The sequence below is a fragment of the Phyllosticta citriasiana genome (assembly GCF_038021145.1).
Source record: "Phyllosticta citriasiana strain CBS 120426 chromosome Unknown IWZ02scaffold_5, whole genome shotgun sequence".
Lineage (NCBI taxonomy): Eukaryota > Fungi > Ascomycota > Dothideomycetes > Botryosphaeriales > Phyllostictaceae > Phyllosticta > Phyllosticta citriasiana.
Window position 1 is genome coordinate 1,956,912 of NW_027117282.1, and position 22,348 is coordinate 1,979,259.

At 52.0% G+C, this 22,348-nt stretch overlaps 11 protein-coding genes across 11 annotated transcripts; 9 read left to right on the forward strand and 2 right to left on the reverse strand.

Annotated features, from left to right (window-relative positions):
• Positions 1 to 180: 180 nt before the first annotated feature.
• IWZ02DRAFT_240706 (pectin lyase fold/virulence factor) lies at positions 181 to 1,792 on the forward strand. Its single transcript, XM_066763065.1, has one exon. It carries the CDS (start codon positions 507 to 509, stop codon positions 1,683 to 1,685), a length of 1,179 nt encoding a protein of 392 aa, XP_066624091.1. The 5' UTR covers positions 181 to 506; the 3' UTR covers positions 1,686 to 1,792.
• Positions 1,792 to 3,326, forward strand: IWZ02DRAFT_240699 (enoyl-acyl-carrier-proteinreductase 1 mitochondrial precursor). Its single transcript, XM_066763064.1, has one exon. The coding sequence runs from the start codon at positions 1,899 to 1,901 to the stop codon at positions 3,090 to 3,092; it is 1,194 nt and encodes a 397-aa protein (XP_066624092.1). The 5' UTR covers positions 1,792 to 1,898; the 3' UTR covers positions 3,093 to 3,326.
• A 698-nt stretch (positions 3,327 to 4,024) lies between these two features.
• Positions 4,025 to 4,904, forward strand: IWZ02DRAFT_240709 (uncharacterized protein). Its single transcript, XM_066763066.1, has 3 exons — positions 4,025 to 4,370; positions 4,504 to 4,666; positions 4,758 to 4,904. The coding sequence occupies exons 1-3, from the start codon at positions 4,274 to 4,276 to the stop codon at positions 4,855 to 4,857; spliced, it is 360 nt and encodes a 119-aa protein (XP_066624093.1). The 5' UTR covers positions 4,025 to 4,273; the 3' UTR covers positions 4,858 to 4,904.
• Positions 4,905 to 5,689: 785 nt separating this feature from the next.
• IWZ02DRAFT_418331 (pectate lyase) lies at positions 5,690 to 6,855 on the forward strand (the record flags this gene model as incomplete). The annotated part of the gene is made up of 4 exons (XM_066765811.1): positions 5,690 to 6,290; positions 6,348 to 6,421; positions 6,473 to 6,656; positions 6,713 to 6,855. The coding sequence occupies exons 1-4, from the start codon at positions 5,966 to 5,968 to the stop codon at positions 6,853 to 6,855; spliced, it is 726 nt and encodes a 241-aa protein (XP_066624094.1). The 5' UTR covers positions 5,690 to 5,965.
• A 739-nt stretch (positions 6,856 to 7,594) lies between these two features.
• IWZ02DRAFT_240783 (alkaline-phosphatase-like protein) lies at positions 7,595 to 10,034 on the forward strand. Its single transcript, XM_066763067.1, has 5 exons — positions 7,595 to 7,906; positions 8,112 to 8,223; positions 8,272 to 8,295; positions 8,346 to 8,520; positions 8,567 to 10,034. The coding sequence occupies exons 1-5, from the start codon at positions 7,775 to 7,777 to the stop codon at positions 9,852 to 9,854; spliced, it is 1,731 nt and encodes a 576-aa protein (XP_066624095.1). The 5' UTR covers positions 7,595 to 7,774; the 3' UTR covers positions 9,855 to 10,034.
• A 460-nt stretch (positions 10,035 to 10,494) lies between these two features.
• On the forward strand, positions 10,495 to 12,826 carry IWZ02DRAFT_474867 (putative benzoate 4-monooxygenase cytochrome P450). The gene is made up of 7 exons (XM_066769004.1): positions 10,495 to 11,024; positions 11,080 to 11,260; positions 11,283 to 11,613; positions 11,666 to 12,002; positions 12,043 to 12,089; positions 12,132 to 12,219; positions 12,287 to 12,826. Exons 1-7 carry the CDS (start codon positions 10,589 to 10,591, stop codon positions 12,481 to 12,483), a joined length of 1,617 nt encoding a protein of 538 aa, XP_066624096.1. The 5' UTR covers positions 10,495 to 10,588; the 3' UTR covers positions 12,484 to 12,826.
• A 597-nt stretch (positions 12,827 to 13,423) lies between these two features.
• Positions 13,424 to 15,002, forward strand: IWZ02DRAFT_240853 (uncharacterized protein). The gene is made up of 4 exons (XM_066763070.1): positions 13,424 to 13,531; positions 13,582 to 13,658; positions 13,708 to 14,319; positions 14,368 to 15,002. Exons 2-4 carry the CDS (start codon positions 13,650 to 13,652, stop codon positions 14,638 to 14,640), a joined length of 894 nt encoding a protein of 297 aa, XP_066624097.1. The 5' UTR covers positions 13,424 to 13,531; positions 13,582 to 13,649; the 3' UTR covers positions 14,641 to 15,002.
• IWZ02DRAFT_240846 (putative serine dehydratase domain-containing protein) lies at positions 14,765 to 16,582 on the forward strand. Its single transcript, XM_066763069.1, has 2 exons — positions 14,765 to 15,307; positions 15,369 to 16,582. Exons 1-2 carry the CDS (start codon positions 15,134 to 15,136, stop codon positions 16,374 to 16,376), a joined length of 1,182 nt encoding a protein of 393 aa, XP_066624098.1. The 5' UTR covers positions 14,765 to 15,133; the 3' UTR covers positions 16,377 to 16,582.
• On the reverse strand, positions 16,429 to 18,921 carry IWZ02DRAFT_240878 (putative MIP transporter). The gene is made up of 2 exons (XM_066763071.1): positions 17,386 to 18,921; positions 16,429 to 17,324 (listed from the first exon to the last, which is right to left on the reverse strand). The coding sequence occupies exons 1-2, from the start codon at positions 18,610 to 18,612 to the stop codon at positions 16,482 to 16,484; spliced, it is 2,070 nt and encodes a 689-aa protein (XP_066624099.1). The 5' UTR covers positions 18,613 to 18,921; the 3' UTR covers positions 16,429 to 16,481.
• A 579-nt stretch (positions 18,922 to 19,500) lies between these two features.
• IWZ02DRAFT_240827 (uncharacterized protein) lies at positions 19,501 to 20,278 on the reverse strand. Its single transcript, XM_066763068.1, has one exon. It carries the CDS (start codon positions 20,148 to 20,150, stop codon positions 19,536 to 19,538), a length of 615 nt encoding a protein of 204 aa, XP_066624100.1. The 5' UTR covers positions 20,151 to 20,278; the 3' UTR covers positions 19,501 to 19,535.
• Positions 20,279 to 20,410: 132 nt separating this feature from the next.
• On the forward strand, positions 20,411 to 22,154 carry IWZ02DRAFT_376333 (GPI transamidase component PIG-S; the record flags this gene model as incomplete). The annotated part of the gene is made up of 2 exons (XM_066764877.1): positions 20,411 to 20,644; positions 20,697 to 22,154. 2 exons carry the CDS (start codon positions 20,411 to 20,413, stop codon positions 22,152 to 22,154), a joined length of 1,692 nt encoding a protein of 563 aa, XP_066624101.1.
• Positions 22,155 to 22,348: the final 194 nt, after the last annotated feature.

Genomic DNA, 22,348 nt, shown 5'->3' on the forward strand with positions numbered 1-22,348 from the left:
TGCGTCCCCGAAAAGTGACCAAGGCCAGAGACTTCACGATCACGTTCTTGGGATGTGTTTGTTCTTCTTCTTCCACTTTGTGCACTTTGTGTTCGTTGCAGACGTCTGGACCGAGCCTTGCAAGCAGCCTAAAGCACTGAACAGGCAAGCAAAGGGTGAAGTGCTATGAATCATACATGCAGGGGACAGTTCCACCACTAAATCACTCCAAGTAGAAGCAAGGCCGATTCCGATTGACGGAACAATCCCTGCTCTTCCACGTCCCGCATTCCAACCCCCTCTTCCTCTCGTCCCCGCAATTATCCATTCCCTTTTTACGACGGAAATATCAATTAAAGCTGCAGATATAGCAATTGAAGTTGGCTCCATGTGGCTGTCGGGCCCCCTGTTCGTACACGGCATGCTTCAAAGTCCTGAAATATGTAAAGCCGGACTTCAGGGACACGGCTAAGCCAAAAGCTTGTCTCTCGTCTGGTGCATGCATTCCCGCTGTGGTGACAGTCGTCATGTTTGTATTTCAATCAAGCTCAAATCGAAGCTTGTTGATTAGCTTCTTCACAACACTCCTTCGTGCTTCGTATGCAACATCATTGCCATTCAATCGCACAGAATGCCAAGCACCTACCTCCAATCCTCTCCAAGGATGTCCTTCAGGAACGCTCCTTGTCGGCGCAAACATCACCAACGCTTCCTCTTCCTTTTCCACCATCCAGTCTGCTATACTCTCTCTTCCTCACGACAATTCCTCGGCCACAATTTTGATGCTTCCGGGCATATATGAGGAACAGCTCAATGTTACACGCCCCGGCCCATTGAATTTGCTAGGACAAACCCAATCTCCGCTCAATGCCTCCTCCAACACCGTGAGCGTGCTTTGGCACGAGGCGACGGGTAACGATGTCAACACATTTGACAACGCCTACACTTCAGTCCTGACAATTGCACCTACCCTCGAAAGCAGTCTTACCGGTTCGGGTCCAGCGGGATATGCTGTTCCCGCAAACACCTCGTTTGGCACGTCCGACTTTCGTGCCTACAATCTCGACTTCACCAATGACTACCTTCCTTATTCAGCGGGACCAAGCCTTGCACTAGGCGTTAGCTATGCCAACGCGGCCTTCTACCACACACGCTTTTCCAGCTACCAAGACACCATCTACGTCGGCAAGCGTGGGAATGCATATTTCCACCAGTGTGTTATCGCCGGACAGACAGACTTTCTGTACGGCTTCGGAACCGCATGGATCGAGAACTCAACGCTCCTGTTGCGCGGCTGTGGTGGCGGCATCACGGCGTGGAAAGGCACGAACACGACGACGCCAAACAAGTATGGCGTCTACGTGCACTCGTCATCCGTCATGCCCGCGAACAGCACCATCGCAGCCGACATCAAGGGCAAATGTAGTCTGGGCCGGCCTTGGAACAATCTGCATCGCTCTATATTCGCACAGACATATTTGGACGAGGCGATTCGATCGCAGGGCTACTCGGCGTGGAGTTCGTCAGAACCGCGTGTCGATTCGGTGACTTTCATGGCCGAGTTCGAAGACTTTGGACCTGGGTGGAACCTGGAAGGTCGGAAGGCTGGAAATGTAACGACAGTTTTGACGCAGGAGGAATGGAATCCATATTCTGGACCTGAGAAGGTCTTTGAGGATGGGACTGCTTGGATGGATGAAGCATGAGCCGATCGAAGGGTTGTCATTACAACATGTTGAGGATGGGCTTGGGTTTCGACTTCCCGTTGGCCGAAGCCGACGGCCCCCGCCGTTGGGTAACCTAGGTATGACGTCGGGCTGAAGCTCTGACCACAAATTTCAAAACACACACCTCAAGCCCCGCGAACTTACCAGCTTCCATTCCCTTCCGCGCCTACTGCACTCCAGACTCAGATATCCATGGCGTCGACCCGAATACTCTTGCAGGCCGTGAGGCCTCTCGCTTCTCCTGCAACCACCTTCAGCCGCCCCGCCGCATCGCAGATTCGCCTCATCTCAGCGTATGGCTACGAGCAAGCCCGAGCACTCATTTTCAAAGATTATGGCGAACCCGAAAAAGTTCTTAGCCTGCATACCCACTCCATATCGCCTGCGCATGGCGACGCATTGACGCTCCGTTTCCTCGCGTCCCCAATCAACCCTGCCGACATCAACCAAATCCAAGGCGTATACCCGTCGAAGCCGACCTTCACCACCACAATGAGCACGCCAGATCCAATCGCTGTAGGCGGTAATGAGGGTGTCGCCGAGGTCATTGCTGCTGGATCTGGAGTAAAAGGCATTGCCAAAGGAGACTGGGTTATCATGAAGCAGCCAGGATTTGGAACCTGGCGCACGCACGCTCAGACGGATGGCAGCAACCTGGTCAAGATTGACAACCGCGAAGGGCTGACACCAATCCAAGTCGGCACTGTTAGCATCAACCCGTGTACCGCGTACCGTATGTTGACCGGATTCGCCGAGATGAAAGAGGGCGACTGGTTCGTGCAAAACGGCGCCAACTCTGGTGTCGGGCGCGCAGCGATCCAACTCGGCAAGTTGTGGGGATACAAGAGTATCAACGTAGTCCGAGATCGCCCTGATCAGGCACAGACGGAAAAGCTGAAGAAGGAATTGAAAGACTTGGGCGCCGACGTTGTAGTTACCGAAGCGGAGCTGCTGGAACGCGGTTTCAGTCAACGCGTGAAAGAATGGACGAACGGCGGCCGTGAACGCCTACCGCTTGCCCTCAACTGCGTGGGTGGTAACTCGGCCACTGCGCTTTCGAAGCTCTTGAGTCCATCGGGACACCTCGTCACGTACGGCGCAATGTCCAAACAGCCAGTACAACTTCCGGCCGGGTTGCTCATCTTCAAAGACATCCACTTCGATGGGTTTTGGGTGAGTAAATGGGGCAAGCACAATCCGGAAGACAAGAAAAAGGCCGTGAACCATGTGTTGGATTTGATTCGCCAAGGGAAGTTTAAAGACACGCCTGTGGACGAGGTTAAGTGGGAATGGGAGACGAAGCAAGACACTCTGGTGAATGCGGTGCAGGGCACGCTCGAAGGATTCAGGAGTGGAAAGAGTGTTTTTGTCTTTGGAAGGACATGATCCGGATGCGACGATAGAAAACGGTAAATATTGCCAACGGTAACCATCGCACATCATCGGGGCCTCCCAGCCTAGACACTCTGAGAATGTAATCACGTCCGCTCCGTTGCAGCTCGAAGTCAGGACGATATTCTCATTCTTTTCACTCAAACTTTCCGCAAAAACACAAGCTCTGTGGTCAAAACTTGGAAGTTGGATGCGAAGCTTGCAACAAAGCAAAGTCAGGCGTGGGACTAATAATCCTGATTCATATTGCAAGGCAGCTTCTGGCAACGGAAGAATCTCAATAGCTCCATTCAAGATCTGCTAGCGCAGTGGAGAGCTTTGCCCATTGTCTAGCCAACACATCAGGTTTCTCTAGCCGCACCTCTACGACCGAGAGTCTAATTGGCTGTGACAATTCTCCGCTCTAACGCTCCACTAAAGGTTTTCTTTTACCCGTGGCTGTGTTTTGAAGCTAAGTCTCAGGTCAAACCAGGGAAGATTTTGAATGTTTGCTGACTACGATTTTGCGGGACATCTCAGCGATTTCGTGGCCAAGCGTGGTACAATTGGTACCACAACCAAAAAGAGAATTGATCGATTTCGTCAGGAAATTTATGTCCCTGAATGGTGACCTGCACCGTAACGAGGAGCTTGGCCCAATCCCCTCTTCAACTGCCGGCGCAAAACCAAGGCACATTAATTCTTACAAGAAGGGCCGCGGTGGAAGTGACTGACCACGAAGTTGCCGGACAACTGCAGGATTGATTCTGCGGCAAAAGTCCCGCGTGTGACGCCTAGCTCTTCACGAACACTGATAGACTTTTGTGTAGTAGAGCAGCTGAGAAAGCCCATCTCCGTCAACTCGTATTTTTCTCCTCGCCGAGACTTTCAGGAGCCGACTTTTAGAAGCTTGTTTGAGCGGACGGGCGGACCAGCTATGGTTCGAAGACTCAAGATCTTGACCTTTCCTTGAATCTTGGTGGTTGGATGTCAAGGTGCGCAAATCCCGGAAGTTTTGTTCGGCTACTTGCTTTGCAGCGTTCTAATTCTAGCGCCGCACTCTTGAACGCTTCAGCGGCATCTGGTCTCGCCATGGTTGTCTGTTTCAGCGAATTTTGGCCTGGAACAACACGTCTAGCGAGAGGCGTCCAGACCAGCTCACAATCTGCTCACACTGCAAGAGTCCAACTGAAATAATGGTCTCTGGCCAGTGTTGTGCTTGCTGTTACGTCTCCATTGTTTTAAGCTCATGTGGCTGTCAAGCTGTACCCTTGCGCCTGTGCGAGCTGGTAGGTATGTCTTGCATTGCACAGTTTCTGTTTCACGTTATGAATCAAGAGCTCCGTCAACTGCTTTGTCTTCACTGGCTCTTCTTGGATACAGCAATAGTTATGGCTGTGCGCTGATTCCTTGTGCTGGCGCATAGAGCTCGAAAACCGAGTGCAAAAGGCACGTAACATTTGTAGTTCGACCTCAACATTTCGGACATCATTCCTTGAATTGCAAGCTAGCACCCTGCCATGCATTGCGTCATTAAACAAGTGCGAAGGAAGCAATCAGCATTGTGCGCCTCAAAACTTTAAGATATGGTAGGAGAGGGTCCATCCCAGCTGGCGACCAGCCGAATCGACCTCGGAGCACCCAAAACAGCTAGCCAAGCCGGTGGCTGATCAAGCTTAGTGGTCACGGTTGTTTCTGCGAACATCGTTCCAAAGCCTTGAAGCCCGTTGGCAACGAAGTCGTTGGTGTCTACTCTCCCGCCGGTTTTCAGCGTCAGTAATTCTTGGGTGAGAGAACTCCAGTCGGACAGGAGATTGTGTTTACATACTGGGAGATTTTATTTACTCTTCCACTCTGATATCATCCTAGCCAATCACGTATATGGGATTCTATTACAACACCTATTACTAAGGCTTAGCATTTCACATATAGATATAATTAATATCAGATACTGGGGTGGAAAATAAGAATTAGACTTTAAGCAGGCTGCCTAAACAAAAGTTCCGAACTTTTATCCAAACTGACTGACGCTGAAAACCGGCGAGAGAGCACCAAGTGTCCAACAAGCCACCTTCAGCGGGACGAGAACCTGGCGCGGCGTTGGATAGCGGAACTAGCAGTCATCGCCTTGCAGCCCTTGTCTCAGGGTGATCGCTGGACGGACTGCTGAGAGGGAGACATGGGCCGTTTAGCATTCGATCACTCAGTGGAGCAGCCTAACAAGTTCCCCCCAAGACGATTGCCCCTCTACAGTGTTCACTGTACAGTCAGAGCCTCCTGTCATCAATGTGCCCTGGCTCGTCAGCATTCGGACATGTTTTTCGGACACTGGTCTTGGTATTTCTTCCATACTACTGAATCATGGAAAGGAGAAGAGGTTCTGGGCACGGCACCCGTGGAAGATGTGGTCTCTCTAGAAAAAGGCCGGCGTGGCGTTGAAGAGAATGCCCACGCGCTGAAGACAGTCCGGAAGAAATGCGAACAGCTCATCGTTACTGTACCACGGGCGCCTTTTCGTCTCTGGTGTTGTTCCGTTGCTTCTCCACATCGCGACCCTAAACTCCCCCACGTCAATATGAATCGCTTGGCTGTAGATCTCCACTCTGCCAAGGACACATCGTGGGGATTGATGCCTAACACCCGGCGCCCCAGAAGGCGGCCTTCTCCGTTTTGGGAAGCCTGAAGGGAGGACTCATGGTACCGTACAGCTTGAGCGGTTCTCTACTTACACATGGAGTGGCCAAATTTGTAAGGCATTCATTAACCCATTTGCCTTCTCTGCTTTTCACATCCAATCGCGGTATTGCGATCCACACTCTCTTCATCCTCACACGCTCAAGTCGGTCTCTACCAGTCTTTCATTCACGTACTTTTTCGTTCTATCCACCATGAAGCTTCTGCCTCTCATTGCTCTACTCGGTATCGCTACGGCAGCCCCCGAGCGCCGTCAACTTCCAATCCCTCAGGCAAAGGGCAAGAAAACCCTGCAGCAAGCATATAATGTGCAGGGAGAGTTCGATGGCCAAATGCAGGTGTTTGGGAGGGGTCTAAGATGCCGACCAAATAAGGAAGGAGGTCGGGCAGACGCGGTCTTCGTCGTTCAGCCCGGGGGTACTCTATCCAACGTCATTCTCGGCCCAGATATCCAGGAAGGAATCCGCTGCCTTGGAGGTTGCACTTTGAATAACTGCTGGTTCCAAAAGGTCTGCGAAGGTAATTTGCAGTTTCCCTTCATGGCTTTGTGCACAGCAAAACTGATACTTCATTCAGATGCTATCACCGGCAAGGGTAACGGAGACGTGGTCATCAATGGTGGTGGCGCCACAGGTGCGGTGGACAAAGTCGTATGTGGGGCCACGACATTCTCAATCAGTTTGGTCTCTGACAAGTGACAGCTTCAATTCAATGGGCGAGGAACCATGTACGTGAAGAACTTCATCTGCGTCGGCTTCGACACGTTATACAGGGCATGCGGGAATTGTAGAGGCGGCCAGCAAGGCAAGCGCAACGTCGTCTTGGACGGTGTCAAGGCTCAGAATGGAAAGAGGCTCGTTGGTGTCAATTCAAACTTCGGAGACGGTATGTTTGGCGCCGAGCCTCTTCCTCTCATTCGCTTCGCTGACTCCTACCTCTAGTCGCGGTTATTAAAAACACTTGCGCAACCAACGTGCAAAATATTTGTGTTGAGTCATCAGGCACGGGCGGTGGAGGCAGTTCCAGAGAGGAGGGCTCCGGACCGAGTAAAAACTGTCAGGTCGGGAAGGTCCCTCAATGTTGATTTGCCAGTGTGGCCACGACGATTTGATGGGCGCAGCATGGATGTATTATATATCTTCTGGAATACACTTGGAATTGAATGCTGAAAATTTTGGTAGCGAAATTGGATTTTCAGAAAAGTGAATCACGAACACGATATCGTCTATGGACACGATGATGTTGTAACGACGAATCTGGGTTGTGGTTGTTGTTGCACTTTCAGGTGGCAAGCTCGGAGTGCAGCTGCTCGGGCCGGGTGCTCTCTCGGGATCCGTGCCCGACAGTAAGGTAGGTACATGTACTTCCTTCCCCTTTGGTCGACAACCCATGACGCCATACGCTAACGGCATCACGACAGCCCGAGTCCACCAAAATTCCGCCAAATCGTCAGTTGTGACAACATTCGGCCGCCCTGAATCTGAATGTCACTCTGTAATTTCGACACCGTGAGGCTTCTCAGCTATACATGCTTACATGGGTCACGGCCACGCATGAGAGCTGTCGGAGGTGACGGCCACAAACCAGATGAACTAATGTTTTTCAGCCGCATCCACCTTGTCATCCTCATTCTTCATGAGTGACTGCTGATCCCACAGTGTAGGAGTGAAGTTGACCGCTGACTGAGCACCCTCCAATTACTTTTTCCTACCACGTTGTACGCCTCGCCACTCAGAAGAGAAACAAGACCGCTGCTTTCACCGCTACGAAGCCACCACAGAAGACCATTGCCTAGCTTGTGTACCAAGATGCTCGTATGCCTCCACAGTGGGGCTGGCAGACATGGTGTGTCGGGACCATCCGTGGATCAGGCACGCGAAAGCCGTGTCTCAGCGAAGTCGGTCCCACAATTTGTCGACATAAATGGCCAACATCTCTGCAGCGCGTACTCTTCCCACTACGGCTCGACACTCCTTGGTCCTCGTCGTCAGGACTAAACGAAAATGAAATTGTCTTCAGCCCTTTGGTTGCTCAGCGGCGCTGTGGCGTTTGCAAAGCAACCCAACATTCTTTTCATCCTCACTGATGACCAGGACATTCACTTGGGATCCTTGGATTACATGCCAAAACTCAAGGTGAGTCGACTTTTCTCCCGCAACTTCGCTTGGGGAATTGCTCGGCCTCTTAATCGCGAGGCGGTGCAGTAGCAAGTGCAGGCGCCAACTGCAACTGGAACTGCAGCTGCAACGCCCCCGCGCTAGGTCAAAGTCATGCAGCAATCAATGCATCATCAGTTAGAGCTCTACACGTGATGACAGTAAGCATTAACGAGATTCTCAGAAATACATTACTGAACAAGGAACTACTTTTACTCAACATCACTGCACGGTAGCAATTTGCTGCCCGTCAAGAGCGAATCTGTGGACTGGCCATGCGGCACACAATACCAACGGTGAGTTGACCCTGGCATACTACAGATTTTGATGCTAATATTACACAGTGACTGATGTAAAGCCACCATGGGGTAAGCGAATCAAAACGAACGGTGAAATCCACGAGTCTGACCAAAAGCAGGCGGCTACGCCAAGGTTGTCTCGGAAGGTTGGAATGATAACTATCTTCCCGTCTGGTTGCAAAATGCCGGGTACAACACTTATTACTCTGGAAAATTGTGGAACGGACATACAACCTCCAACTACGACTCACCATATGCCGGCGGATTCAATGGATCGGACTTCCTCCTTGACCCGTAAGCAAACCTGTGAACTTACCAGAATTTTGGCTGATTTTTCCAGATACACTTACAAATACTACGATGCGAAAATGACGCGGAATGGTGCCGAGCCAGTCAGCTATGCTGGCCACTACTCCACTGATGTTATTTCGGGAAAAATTCAAGGCTTCCTCGATGAGGCTCTCGCGGATGAGAGACCTTGGTTTGTCGTTGCAGCTCCCATCGCGCCTCACTCCACCCAAGTCACAGACAATGCCACCAACACGACCTCTCTCCAAATCCCCGAATACGCTGAGCGGCACGCTCACCTATTCAACAACTACACCATTCCGAGGGACACAAGATTCAATGCCAAAATTCAGGGCGGTGTCAGTTGGATGGCCGACCTGCCGGAACTCAACTCGACCGTCATTGAATCTTACGATGAGTTTGGACGAGCAAGATTGAGGGCGCTGCAAGCCGTTGACGAGATGGTCGAGACTTTGGTCGAGAAATTGGACAAGGCTGGCGTCTTGGACGACACTTACATTGTCTACACGACTGACAATGGCTTCCACATTTCTCAGTACCGTCTGCCACCTGGCAAGGAATGTGGATTTGACACGGACATCCATATCCCTCTGATGATCAGAGGTCCCGGCATCGAAGCCAATAAGGAGCTTGACATTGTCACAAGCCACACTGACCTCGCACCCACGATCTTGAACCTCGCCGGCGCCCCGAAAGCTCTTGACGGCAAGGTTATCCCACTGACGAAAGCTGCTGCCGGTAACAAGACCTACGAACACACCAGCGTCGAGTACTGGGGTACTGCCCTCGCTGAAGGTCTTTACGGATTCAACAACCCCCGCTACATGTACAACAACACGTACAAGGGTCTTCGCCTCATTTCTAACGACTACAGCCTCTACTACAGCGTCTGGTGCACCAACGAGATCGAATTCTACGACGTGAACACGGATCCAGGCCAGATCCATAATCTGGCCGCAGACAGCAGCACATCTGGAACCTACACCCTCGAGGGCCGCAGCTTCGACCAGGTCATTGCCAGACTGGACGCCCTAACAATGGTGCTCAAGTCCTGCAAGGGCACTTCTTGCACTGAACCATGGCACTCTCTGTTCCCCAGTGGCGTGGTGAGCACCCTCAAGGACGCCCTCAAGCCTGAATATGATGCTTTCTTCGCGAAGCAGCCGAAGGTCTCCTACTCTGCTTGCGAGCTGGGATACATTGTGAGCTCGGAGGGTCCGCAAGACTTCAACGTGTACGGTTCGAACAAGACATTCCTCAAGGTGAACCGGTCGGATCGAGACTTTGAATACGGCGACGACTGGCATCTCTACACGTAATGAGGTCATGAGGTGGTCGACGCGATAACCGTCGGAATAGAAAACGAAAATAATGAGCAGTTTCGGTTTTTTTTTTTTTTTTTTGTTTTTTTCCGATCCGAGACGCATGTGATCAATGATTGAAGCATGATCTGAATGTCAGATAAGAAATATCCTAAAATTGACTGGATTTACTCACGGTGATAGAAATGAGTCGGTCCAGGGTTTGCATCAAGCCCTTCAACACACTTTGATGACACATCAGTGCCGTCTGCACAGTCAGCTGTCGCATCTACCATTTGGTCCAATCAAACACACGCCATAGTGCTTGGATTCTTGGTTGATTTTCAGCTCTCAGTGCCACTTTCGTTTCCCGGCTTTCTTGCAGATGTTCTTGACGTGTGTCAAGCCATGCGTGGCTTTTCTTCTCGTCAGAAAAATTAACTCCGGATTCGTGCTACAACATTACATTTTAGCTCTGGCGATTGGTTTCCTCGAACACGTCTAAGATGGTACTAAGCCACTTGCATGGCGACAAGGCTCTACTTGAGAGCTGTCTTTCGGCTCTCCAACCGGGATAGCGGACTCAATGCTTTCGTACTTTGCTTCAATACTGGTGGCAAGTATCTTTTTTATTTTTATTTTTTTTTCTATTTTTGGGGGGGTTTCGTAGCTAATCTCTTTGCGGACGAACCAGTACCTACATTCCAAATAGCTGGGCCAACTGAGACCTCCCCATCATTGACTTGACCACGATGGCTACCTTTCAGAACTTCGTCAAGTCTTCGCTCGAGGCTGACCTCAAATCATTGACAGCTTCTGCGGCAGCTGCTGGTATTCTCCTGCATGTCGTGGTCATCCGGAGAGGGGACTTCGAGTACCTGGCAGACCGCTTCATCGCATCCCTTGCTCTGGGGACTTTGGGATTTTTCGGAGCACTGGCGACCCTCACAAGCCTGTCCATCTTCGCAGTCATCCTCCGAGTCACTGCCATTTTCTGGGCGTTCAACGGCGGAATTCTGCTTAGTATTTCGTTGTACCGACTCTTTTTCCATCCCTTGCGCAAGTTTCCTGGCCCTCGGTTGGCGAAGCTAACGCACTTTTACACCGCGTATCTTTCGTCCAAGGAGCTCAAGTACCACAATGAGGTATCGGACATGTGTGACAAGTATGGCGACTGCATTCGCACAGGTAAGCATGAAAGCGGTGCTGCATTTTGGCATTGCCGACTAATTCGTTCACTAAGGACCGCGCGAATTGTGTTTTGTTCGAAAATCGGCTGTGCCGCTGCTTTATGGCCCAGATTCAAAATGCATCAAGTCAACATGGTATCTCCAACAAGATGTCGATCCCAAGCGGTCCTCGCTTTTCATGATTCGCGAACCTTGTGCACACAAGACGCGCCGCAGGGCTTGGGACAAGGGCATGTCGCCGGAAGGCTCTGAAAAGTTATCTTCCGCGCATTGAAAAGAAGGTCGAACTGCTTGTCGAGCAGTTTGCCTCCCGCGCGCAATCTGAGAAGAGCATCGATGTTATCCTATGGACCGCGCTCCTCCCCTTTGACGTCATGGGAGAAGTAGCGTTCAGCAAAGACTTGGGGGGCGTCGAACAAGGGGTTGAACAGCCAGCCATTGCAGAAATGCATAGCCACATGGCATTCGTGGGGACACTGATACATGTGCCTTGGCTGTTGAACTTTTTGGGACGCCTACGTGGTGCCACCGGATCATATGGGCTCTTCTTTTCCTGGTGTCAAAATCAGCTGGCAAAGAAGCAAAAGGTGAGCAGCTTTGATTCAATTTTCTGCATCTCTTTGGCTTACTGTTCTGCAGCAACTGGACATGAGGGGGGAAGATCCTCAAGACATCGTGTCCTGGCTTGTCCAAGAAGCAGCAGCAAAACGGTCAGGAGTGACACCGGCGGGAATGGACCAAGACTCCAGAGTCGCCATCATTGCCGGAAGCGACTCGACTCAGGCGACTCTCGCCTCTGCGGTCTATCTTCTTGCAAAATATCCTGCAGTACTGGCGAAGCTGCAAGAAAAGATTGATTCAGCCATGCCAAACGGTTCTCAAGACTGGAGTTACGACAAAATCAGGAACATTCCATACCTAGACGATGTCTTGAAAGAGACGTTGCGACTGAAGGGGCCGGTCGTGGTTGGTGCATGTCGCGTGACCCCCCCCCCCCCCCCCCCCCCCCCCTGAAGGCCTACAAGTCGACGAAGTCTTCATTCCCCCACACACCAACGTCTTCGTGCCCAATCTATGAATCCATACCGACGCGAGGTACTACAAGGAGCCTCGAAGCTTCATACCTGAGAGATGGGGCGAGCGAGAGGCTGAGATGGAAACGGCTGGCCAGCCGTTCCTGGCGTTCCACCTGGGTAAGTTGTTTGCGCGCGCAATCGCTGTTGCGACACTGGCTGACGGACCTCTTTTTACTTGCCCCAGGACCTTTCAACTGTGCCGGGAAAACCTTGGCCATGATGGTTTTGCGGGTGACAATCGCCCGCATTGTGCAGAGTTTCGATGTATCGTTCCCTTCGGGAGAGACTGGCGACCATTTTGAAAGGGACGCGCAGGATACCTTTGGCACGAAACTGCCGCCGATGGGGCTTCGTTTCCTTCCACGACAACCGCGTCTGTGATTCTCATAGAAGCCGGGGGTCGCGCATCCAGGCCTCCGACATGGTGCGCTGCAGCTTCCAGCTTTGGTGATTGGTCGTCCGTTTGCTTCACTGTCTGGACTTTTCGCGTCGCCTTGGCGCAGTATGCTTGAACGGCCTGTATGTCCTGTCGTTTTTCCACAGGGAAGATGAGAATCGCCAGTGAAGGCTCGACAGATGAGGTCGCGAAATCGTGTGTAGCTCAAATTGAACGCTCGCGCAGCGTTGATGGCGTTTACGATCAGGCTGAAAGCTTCCTGGCCCCCACGGAAGACTCGTGCAACAAGAGTGGCTGGGGGCGAGCTGACAATGCATAAATCATATCCCATGCATTCTTTCTGAATTATCGTGCAGCCTTTCTCTCTCGGCTTTCGCTAATGATGAATCCGTATCAAGCGGCGGAGTTCCAGCCGTTAAAACGTCGTAGGCGACGGCCGAAAACGATCGCACCCCTCCAGGAAATATCTGTGGCGGATCTCGCGGGGTTGGACACGCGCGGAGATGTCGAGGTATTCGGGTCGCATGATAGCTTGGGTCGGCTCGCTCGGGAGTATCACTCGGCGTGGAAAAAGGACAGGAGGTATTCCGAGAATCTTGATCCTCTCTTCCGACGCTTCCAAAGGAGCTTGATGTGAGTCCTGGTTGATTCAAACTTGAGCGGATATATCGCAAAATCAAGCTGATACTGGCAATTCTTAGCGTCGTCCGTCCTGATTTCGATCTGGACAAATTTGGTGCTGCATCATCGTGTGACGACCCAGAGCTTCCCACGGTGGACGAAGACATCTTGGTCCATTTGCGCCGAGCTGTCAGCCTCGAGCCGCTCGTTTTTGATGCTTACGGCAATGCCAACCACTGGCAAAGTGATGACTTTTTGTTCCATGTCCCGTTTTACACCGCCAAAAGCCGATATGAAGTCCAACAAGATGACTTGCGCAGAGGAATTAAGACACGCGGAGCTTGTGGAGACAAGAGGCTGAAAATGGAGAGCAAAAGGCACGAGACCTACTTCATCAGACAGGCTATTTCGGTAAACATCGCGCCCAAGGCTCAAATCCTCTTTGACTGATTTGCCAGTAGATTGCTGTCTTCCTTGAGTCCGATAAACGCTACTACAGCGTAGCAAAAAGGCCCATAGAGAGGTACAAATGGGACAAGTGGGTGGCTCTCGCCGTTGCGCCCGACTTTGTGCTCACCGAGCAAAAGATCGAAGAGCTCTTGGAAGGCCGTTTCGACGCATTGCCGCAATTCGTGGTTTGGAAAAGGACTGACTGGGAAAACGACGACAAACCTTGGCGCAAGTTCAAGAACGCCTACTTCTTCCAAAATCACCTCGTAGTCGTCCTCTTTGCGAATTTGGTCGAGCAGTGGAAGAAGAACATGGAGCATGTGGATCGCATCTGCGAGGACATTGAGAACGAGTTGAACGGCAACTTGCCGAATTTCGCCTACTTCCAGAAAGAATCCTTGGACACACTGGACCGGATATATCGGGCTTCAAAGAACATTGAGACGCTTGAAAAATGTCTCTATTACGTCCTGGATGAAAGCAACGGCATCTGGCTTAATTTCCGGAACGGGAAAGCAAGAGCCATCATGGGAGACTGGGAGAAGAGACTCAAAGACTTGATAAGAGAGAATGAAAGTGAGATGCTCAACAGAAGGCCGCCACCCCATGACACCGACAGGGAACGTTACCAGGTAGGCTTGTGGAAAGACATTCTGTGGAGTTTTGCAGACAAGCAGATCAACAGCTTCAAAAGAATAAGCGTCCGTCTGGCGGAAAGAAGGGAAAAATTGGAGAGCATGAGACAGCTGGTGAGCTCTCGACATTTCTCGTCGATCAATTACTAACAAATGGGGAAGCTTGTCGACCTTTCCCAAACGCGCGCATCGCTCTATGCAAATCGGCTCGGAGAGCATGTCAACTATTTGACATACATCAGCATCATATTCCTTCCGCTAGGGTTTTGCACATCTCTCTGGTCGATGAACTACGATCTCCATTCAAGGACAGCTTTCGTCGTGGTGATGTCTCTGATGGTTGTTACAACGTTGGCCCTCATTGGAGGGCTAATCTTGGGATTGAACTATCGGTTGGGGAGGACCAGTCGACAAAGTCCTGGTTCGATTTTGTAAGGACCTTGTAATCCGTGCGGCGTTGCAAGACGCAGCGCACGGAAGCCCGTAGAAGGATGAAAATGCGGACATATGGAAGAAGCATCGAGTCTTTTGGGAAGGGCGAAATGGAAATAGCTAATGGGCCTTGATGCCCATCGGCTAGCAGCTGCGTTGTGCTGTGGATCCGACACCGCCCTTTTGACCCCAAGAGACAGTGTGGCAGGGCTGTCGTTTGCTTCAAGCAAAATCTGACGAAGACTCAATGCCAAGTTGAAATCCTGTAAATGTGGAGCCAGAAGTCGGCATGCATGGTGAAGGTCGAGATATGATTTTATTTGTTGGGCACAAAGATGAGCCGCCGCCCGCTTCGTGACATGACACGTCGCCAACCGGCGGGCTTCATGTTCAGCCGATCACAAATCCAACTCCGCATCGCCGATATCAATATAAACTTCCTGGAAAAGACTTTTCGCCAGGTCTGTATTTCAAAGAAAGACTACATTTTTGTACAATGGTTGACATACAGCAAGAGTTTCTCCAAGGCTTCATCGGCAGGCCCGCGATCGAGCTGCCAACCCCGGCATTTGTCCTGAACAAGCCGATAGTACAAAGAAACTGCCAACGCCTGCACGAGGATGTGAAGAGCTTGGGAATCAAATTCAGACCGCATGTCAAGACTCTCAAGGTACTTCTGGGCCCACTTAATAGCCCCCAAGGAGACCCAGCCAGCTGACCAAGTAGCGCAGTCCGAGGAAGTGACTCGATTAATGCTTGGAGATGTCTCCAGAGGATGCGTCGCTTCGACTTTGCGAGAAATTCGAGGCCTACTTCCCCTCGCCAAAGAAGGCCTCTTGGACGAGGTGCTCTATGGCCTGCCAGTCCGACCAGGCGCGCTTCCCCAACTTCTGGAGTACTCGAAAACCGTCAAGGTCCTTGTGATGATTGATCACGAATCTCAGATCGACGCAATCGAAAAGTTTGCCGCAGCCAACGCTGTCTCTGCTCCATGGAGTGCCTTCATCAAAATTGACATGGGAACGCAACGCGCCGGGAAGCCTCTTGCGTCGCCGCAGCTCAAACCCCTGATCAACCGTATCGAATCATCCTCTGCCGTCTCGATTTACGGCTTCTACTGCCACGCAGGCCACTCGTACGGCTCTCGTAGCAAGGAGGCGGCTGCAGAAGTTCTGCACGACGAGGTCAATGCTGCTGTAGAAGCCACGGCTCTCATGGAGAAGCCGGACACGCCCGTCGTCATCTCCTTTGGCTCCACACCGACCGCCCACGTCGTGTACACGCTGAAGAAGTCTCTTCCAGCTACCATGACGCTTGAGCTCCACGCCGGCAATTTCCCCGCCAACGATTTGCAGCAGCTGGGCACGGGTTGCATTGACGAGAATGACCAGGCGATCCGCGTCCTGTCTGAGGTCTGCAGCGTATATCCTGAGCGCAATGAGGCGCTGATCAACGCTGGCTGCATCGCTCTTGCAAGAGAATCGGGTCCGATTCCTGGGTACGGAAAGGTGGTTGGGAACTCGGAATGGCATGTCGGGCGGGTCAGCCAGGAGCACGGAATCCTGGTCAGCCATGCGGAAGGGGAAAAGAGCAAGGCCGAGGAAGCATTCAAGGTTGGCGATCCGTTGTTTTTGCACATTCAGCATGCCTGTATTACAGCAGCTGCGCATCACTACTACTTTGTTGTGGACGAGCAAGACGTTGTGAGAGAGATATGGTATCCGTGGAAAGGGTGGTGATGTAAAAGTCATTAATTTGCTGAAGGACAACTTTCGTGTCGACGATGGAAGAGGTCGAATCAAAAGTATGGAGTATGTCGGACAGGAAGCAGTAGACGTTCTATGTCATGAGTTTGCGGCTGCTGTCCCTTTTGTGCTGTTTTTTGAAGATGCGCGCAACCGCTCAAACCTCAATTTGCGAGCCCACTCTTCCTTCCACCTCTTTTCCGCTCTCTTGAACCTGGCTCTAGGATAGTTGACGGGGCTCTCACCGCCGACGAAAATTAATCCATCGTATAGTAGAGCTCCAGCAAATGCGCCTGTCAGTGTTGCCCCCCACGGACCGTAGAACCACCACGTGTTCTGAAACAGATTTGGACCATAGCCCAATGCAAGCAAAGCTAGACGGGGACCAAAGTCTCTGCTCGGATTCATGGCGCAGCCAGTATTATTACTGAAGGCCATGCACTCAACCGTAATGACAAGTCCCATAATCAATGCCGACATGCCAGCGCCGGGTGGCGCATTAGTGTCGTCTCCCAGGGCAAGAATTGCGATAGTGAGTATAGCAGTTCCCACAAACTCCGTGAAGAAGGCCGTATCGACGTCGACGCTGTGCGGATAGGTCAAGAACGCGGCCGCTGTGCCTCCTGCTCCCAGATTCGTGCCGCCCCATGAGATGATTATGTCTTGGTAGATGCCAAACGCAATGAGTGCCGCGACAAAGGCGCCGAGCACCTGAGCAAAGATATATCCAGGCACTTTTCGCAGTGGAAATCCGCGAAACATCCACAACATGAGCGAGACTGCGGGATTGAGATGGGCACCGGATATTCCACCAGCGACGTAGATACCCAGCATCGTAGCGAAGCCCCAAGCAAAGTAATTGGTAGCAGCATTACCATTTACGGAGTTGGATGTGATGGCTGTCAGGTCTGCACAAAATCCTAGCGTTAACTGCACAACGACCTTGAAGACAGAAAAGTCAGTTCCACTCGTCACAGGAATGAGCGACAGCATGTGAACTCACGGCTAGAAATTCGGCAAAAGGCTCACGAAAACGCGTTCGAATCACGGACCAATGCGTGTGGTTGTTGTGAATCTCGTCTTCCGGTACGTAAGGCCAGAGTTCCAATTCCTCTTCCAACCAATCCTTGTCATCGTCATGCAAGTCGTGCTCTGTGGTTGTTGTGGATGCATTGTCTGGTAATTGACCCTCTTCTGTGTCGTACGTCTGGTGGCCTGTGTGGCTGGGAGAGCATGCCGCGTTTAAGGGAATGTGCAATCGAGGGGAGTAAGACGAGTGTCGTTTATCCCAATCAATATCACCTCCGGGACGAGAAAAAGTGAGTCGTCCTGGTCGCTCTCCCGGAGAAATTGCTGCTGAGATGGAACCAATGCGGTCGGTTGCGGAGTTTCTTGAGCCCCAGCGTTGCAGGAAATTACTCTCCCGTCGCTCTCTTGCGCCACGCAGTTGGTTTGACAATTTTCCCATGTTGAAGGTTGGCTCGACTTGGCCCTTTTCAAGATCAGAATCGGACGAAGCTTGGTTCCCAGCGGTGGCACCTGCGGAAGGCACCTGCTCATCTTCCTGAGGAACCATGCTGGGCCGCACAACGCGAGGCAATGGTTTTGCAAGACCCCATACAGGCCTTGAGTTGATTGGCTGCTCATACGCCGGGTTTAGATCAGCATAACCGGGTTCGACATAGGGCTGGTGGGCTGCCACAGCGGGCAGGTCAGAGGGTCCGGCGAGTGAGATGCCACCGGGGGGTCCGATTGAAGCTACGGTGCCTCTACGAGTCGCCACGGTGCCTCTTCTCCTCTTTCTGAACGAACCACTGCGTTGTGAGCGAACTGAAGCATTGTTGCTGGGGTGCAAGCTTAGCCTGGACTCTTCCGGGATAGCTTCAAGCTCTTCGTCTCTCTGCGATGGGGATCTGGGATTTGAAGGTCTTTCACCAAAGTCTCTAGCAGAGACTGTGGGCCCTGGACTAGTGTGAGAGTCGTCTGGAGCTGAAAGCGTATTCGTAGCAGGAGGAATAATTGAAGGTCGAAGAGGAGGTCGAGTTCTCGCGGTCCGGGTCTCTGTCGTGCCTTCTCTGCTCGGTCCCTCATGAGCCCGAATCGGAGACCGAGGCGTTGTTGGCTGTGTACTTTCATTGGCGTCATTCTCGTGATTCACAATGACACTTGGGGTTTCAGTCCGCTGTAGTTCAGTTTGCTCAGAGTCCAGGGGCGATTTATCACCCTCCATATCTCAGTCCTCTCCAAGCCTCGATGATATAGACTGATTGCTGTGACTGCTGAAATGCTTGATTCAGCTGGAAGCTTCGGCGATGCAGGAGGGAAAAAAATGAAGATGAGACAAACTGAGAGTAAAAGTTTATAGAAGGACGGAGCTGAGAGAAAAGAGAGACAGGTACACCGAACCAACGCCGCTGAGATCAACATGAAATTGCTCGTCCGATACTAGACTGAGGCAACGTAGCGCAACTAAGAATCGACAATTGGAACTCCATCGCGAATTCGTGCTGGTGACCCCAAGTCAGGGCCCACTAGGCGGACCAGTGCAGACCGGAACGGAGATCCGCGATTTGGTCTAGAATGTGTCCAAGACCCTCCTGCAAAATTCCAGTTGTCTTGAAATTTGCCAACTCGTCGTCTGCAGGCGTCAAACATAGTCCCATCTGTCAAGTCCATCAAACAGAAGAGTCGCTGATTGAGAACATTGCCATCGTGTCATGCCATGTTTGCGATCCGTGCAATTGAGATGTCAGTCTCCTTATGGTCGAATCAGTGACGAGTGGGGCGATCTACATCCGAGCCGAACGATTTAAGAAACGGGCAGACGTGAGAAGAAAAAGTCAAGCTTAATGAGACCGACTCTTGGAATTCCCTCGGTAGCCTGCCATGAGCTAATGGAGGTGAATATATTGAAAGTGGACGAGCAATTTGGACTTAATGTCAGGCCCTGTAAGACGACCGAAGGAGCAATCAGTGGATGGCAGAGGACCCAAAAGGTTTCTCGAAAGTTCCAAGATCGCGCTTCCACCACAAGGCCATCCTGTCGTCTGTGTCCCGGATCCGCGGCGGCGCTGGCACGCTGATTTTCCTGCATGGTCCTTTTACATGCGAGTTGAAGCCGGTGCGCAGTCCTGAGTCTTCTAGTCTCTACCGTCATTCCAAGTCCCCCGCTGCGACATGTAGATTCGTGATGAAACCTCGCTCATTGGAGTCAAACCATGGTCGGACGGGCTCGGAGAAGACGTCAGTAGTTGCATTATTTTGGACCGAGAAGAAGCTTGCTGAGGACAGAATTTGAGTCTCTGACTGCCTTATGGCCAAGCTTACAGAGTCGAACGGACTTGAAGGAGCGAATGTGCTCCTTGTCCTAGGAAAGGCGTGCGTAGAGGTCAGGACTCTTCTGCATCCGCAGGGTTCCGGTGGTTCCTGGACAATAGTTCGAACATCCCTTGGCGCCGCTGCACAATCGATCGGAATTGCTTGCCGATGGCGCTCTGAAGGAGCAAAAGATACATGTTGCGTTGCAAACACTCGCAGCGAGCACCACCCAGTCTTGGGGCAATTGGACTGCAGAATGAGGTCATCAAGCCCTGGCATTGGTTGTTGAGAAACCCACAAGCTCCTCGAAGACGAGACCTGAAGCTCCAAAGTGCGTGTCAGGTACCTAGGTGGCGTCCCAGGACATTTGAGGCTAGGAGGAGTTTTGGTCCAGAGCAGCTCGTCGCTTGCTGCTTGGGCTCTCTGTGGTTGATGATCCGCTCGAAGCATGCCACCTGAAGTCAACACGCTTTCGGAGCAGAGCAGACAGTCAGGGGTGATTGACGCGTCTTGTCATCTTGTCAGTGGATACGTCGTAGACTGGTGTGACTCTGGAAAAGAAGTGTCGAGGAGGATTGCTGCCCGGTGCCCTGTGCACAGTCGGCTCGTCGGCTCGCTCCGAAGTGCCAGCCGCTGCGACGGCGACGCGCTCCCAACCCTGCTTGGAAGCTTCCACGAACATACCTTAGCCATCGACATTCGATACAATCATGGCTGACGTGGTCAAGGACCATACCAAGTCACCAAATGGCGCGATAGAGGCCATCGACAAACCTCAGCCGCCTCCTCCAGAAACCTCCAAAAGCATCACAACACGGCGACTTGTCATCTCCTCCTTCTGGGCCGTCGTCATCTTCCTAGGCCTACCATTATGGTGGAAGACGACTACAATTTACCGCGCCCAATTGCCTCTCCAGTCCATGTTCGATTGGTCTGATGGCAAGGTGAGCGTCTCTGCTTTACTCAAACTCCACAGGAGCTTATCCTCTCGCTTAGGCTTGTCGTCCTGTCTTCCCATTGCGCATAGCTATCGACGCCCCTACGTTATCCTCCGCAGATGCGCGACATCTTTTGAGAACCACTCAGCATGCACTCGATGATCTCAACGACTTTTCCGCCCATCATCTCCGCCTCTTGCTGGCCAACACCTCGAAACGCAATTCCTCGGGAAGCAGTGGACAAACAGACTATGACGATGGGCGGCCACAGGGAGAAGGGGACATCGCGCTGACGATTTCTCTTATTCCAGCTCAGGACGGTGCAACTCCGCGAGCTGAGCTTCAAAGATATGCCCCTAACCTGGACATATACTATGCGCCGAATCAAATACCCTCTCCGTCGTCCACCTCGTCTCCTCTAGCCACATTCATTGCCAACGAGTTGCAGCATATATTCGCTGAGGAACAGGCGGCTTTGGCTTACTTGCTTTCAAGCAGTAGCACCGGGCAAATGGCGCGCGTCAAGTCTCTTCCTCCGGAGACGGCTGCTGCTATGGAAAGGCAAAAGACACGATCTTTCAAGTACGCTCCTACGTATCATTTGACCTTCTCGCTTTTTACTCCTGGTTCGGCTCCCTCGGCCTGGGATATTGGAGCGGCCCTCGAGGAGTATATCGCGCCGCTCCTTCACTCGCTGTCTCCTATCAGCAACTTTACAGTCGACACGCAGGTTCAACTGTACGCCACTTTTGCGCCTTCGATTCACAAGCCGGAGTTTGATAAAGAGAAACACGCCTGGACCTTGCGAAGGGAGGATCTCAGCGGTTTCATCAACGCAGCGGAATGGCCTCTGAGCCCTAGCATCGGCATGGGACCCACGGTGAATTTTGTGCTCTACGTACCTGCGGAGAACCAGAGCCCTTTGGTGGTCAAGGAGAATGGTGGAAACAGTTGGCTTGTCCCCCAATGGGGCGGAGTGCTGATCCAAAATCCGGATAGCCCCCCTTCCAATCCTTCAGCGCTGACCAAAGAGGCCCTCCGGCCGGCCATGCTCACATTTTCAAATCAGCTGCTGTCTTTGCTGGGCGTACCTCAAACGCCAGATTCGCTACCGCTTCGAATTTCGACGCTGACGCGCATCCATGCTGCGTCTCTCCTCTTCTCCGCATCCTCTACTCTGGGTTCATTGGCTCGTCTGACACAAGCGCTTCCTGGAATAGCAATTCCAGATAACGTGGCTTCATCTGTCGACCAGACAATATCTCACCTGCAAGCTGCATGTGACGATCTCCGCGAGGGAAGATTTCACAGCGCCCTGGAGCATGCTCGTGTCGCTGAAGCGGGCGCAGAAAAGGCCTTTTTCGAGCGCTCCATGGTCGGCCAAGTGTACTTTCCCGATGAGCACAAGGTGGCTGTGTATCTCCCTCTGCTGGGCCCAGTCGCTGTACCCCTCGTGATGGCAGTACTGAAGGAGGTCAAAAAAGTTAGTGCCCGGCACATGTCCAAAGCTTCATGATGCGTCAGCCCTCAACAAAATCGTTCAGCTGCAAGGGCCGTGCGAAACTCAGCCGCAACGCTAAGGTCCAAAGTGAGCTTTCACCGTTGCATCCGCTCCAATGGGAATCGGAGGCGCTGGGTACAAACGGAATCGGCGGTCCAGGATGATGCCCGTGCTCAATACAGAACAACTACTCAGTCGGTGAGCGAGTC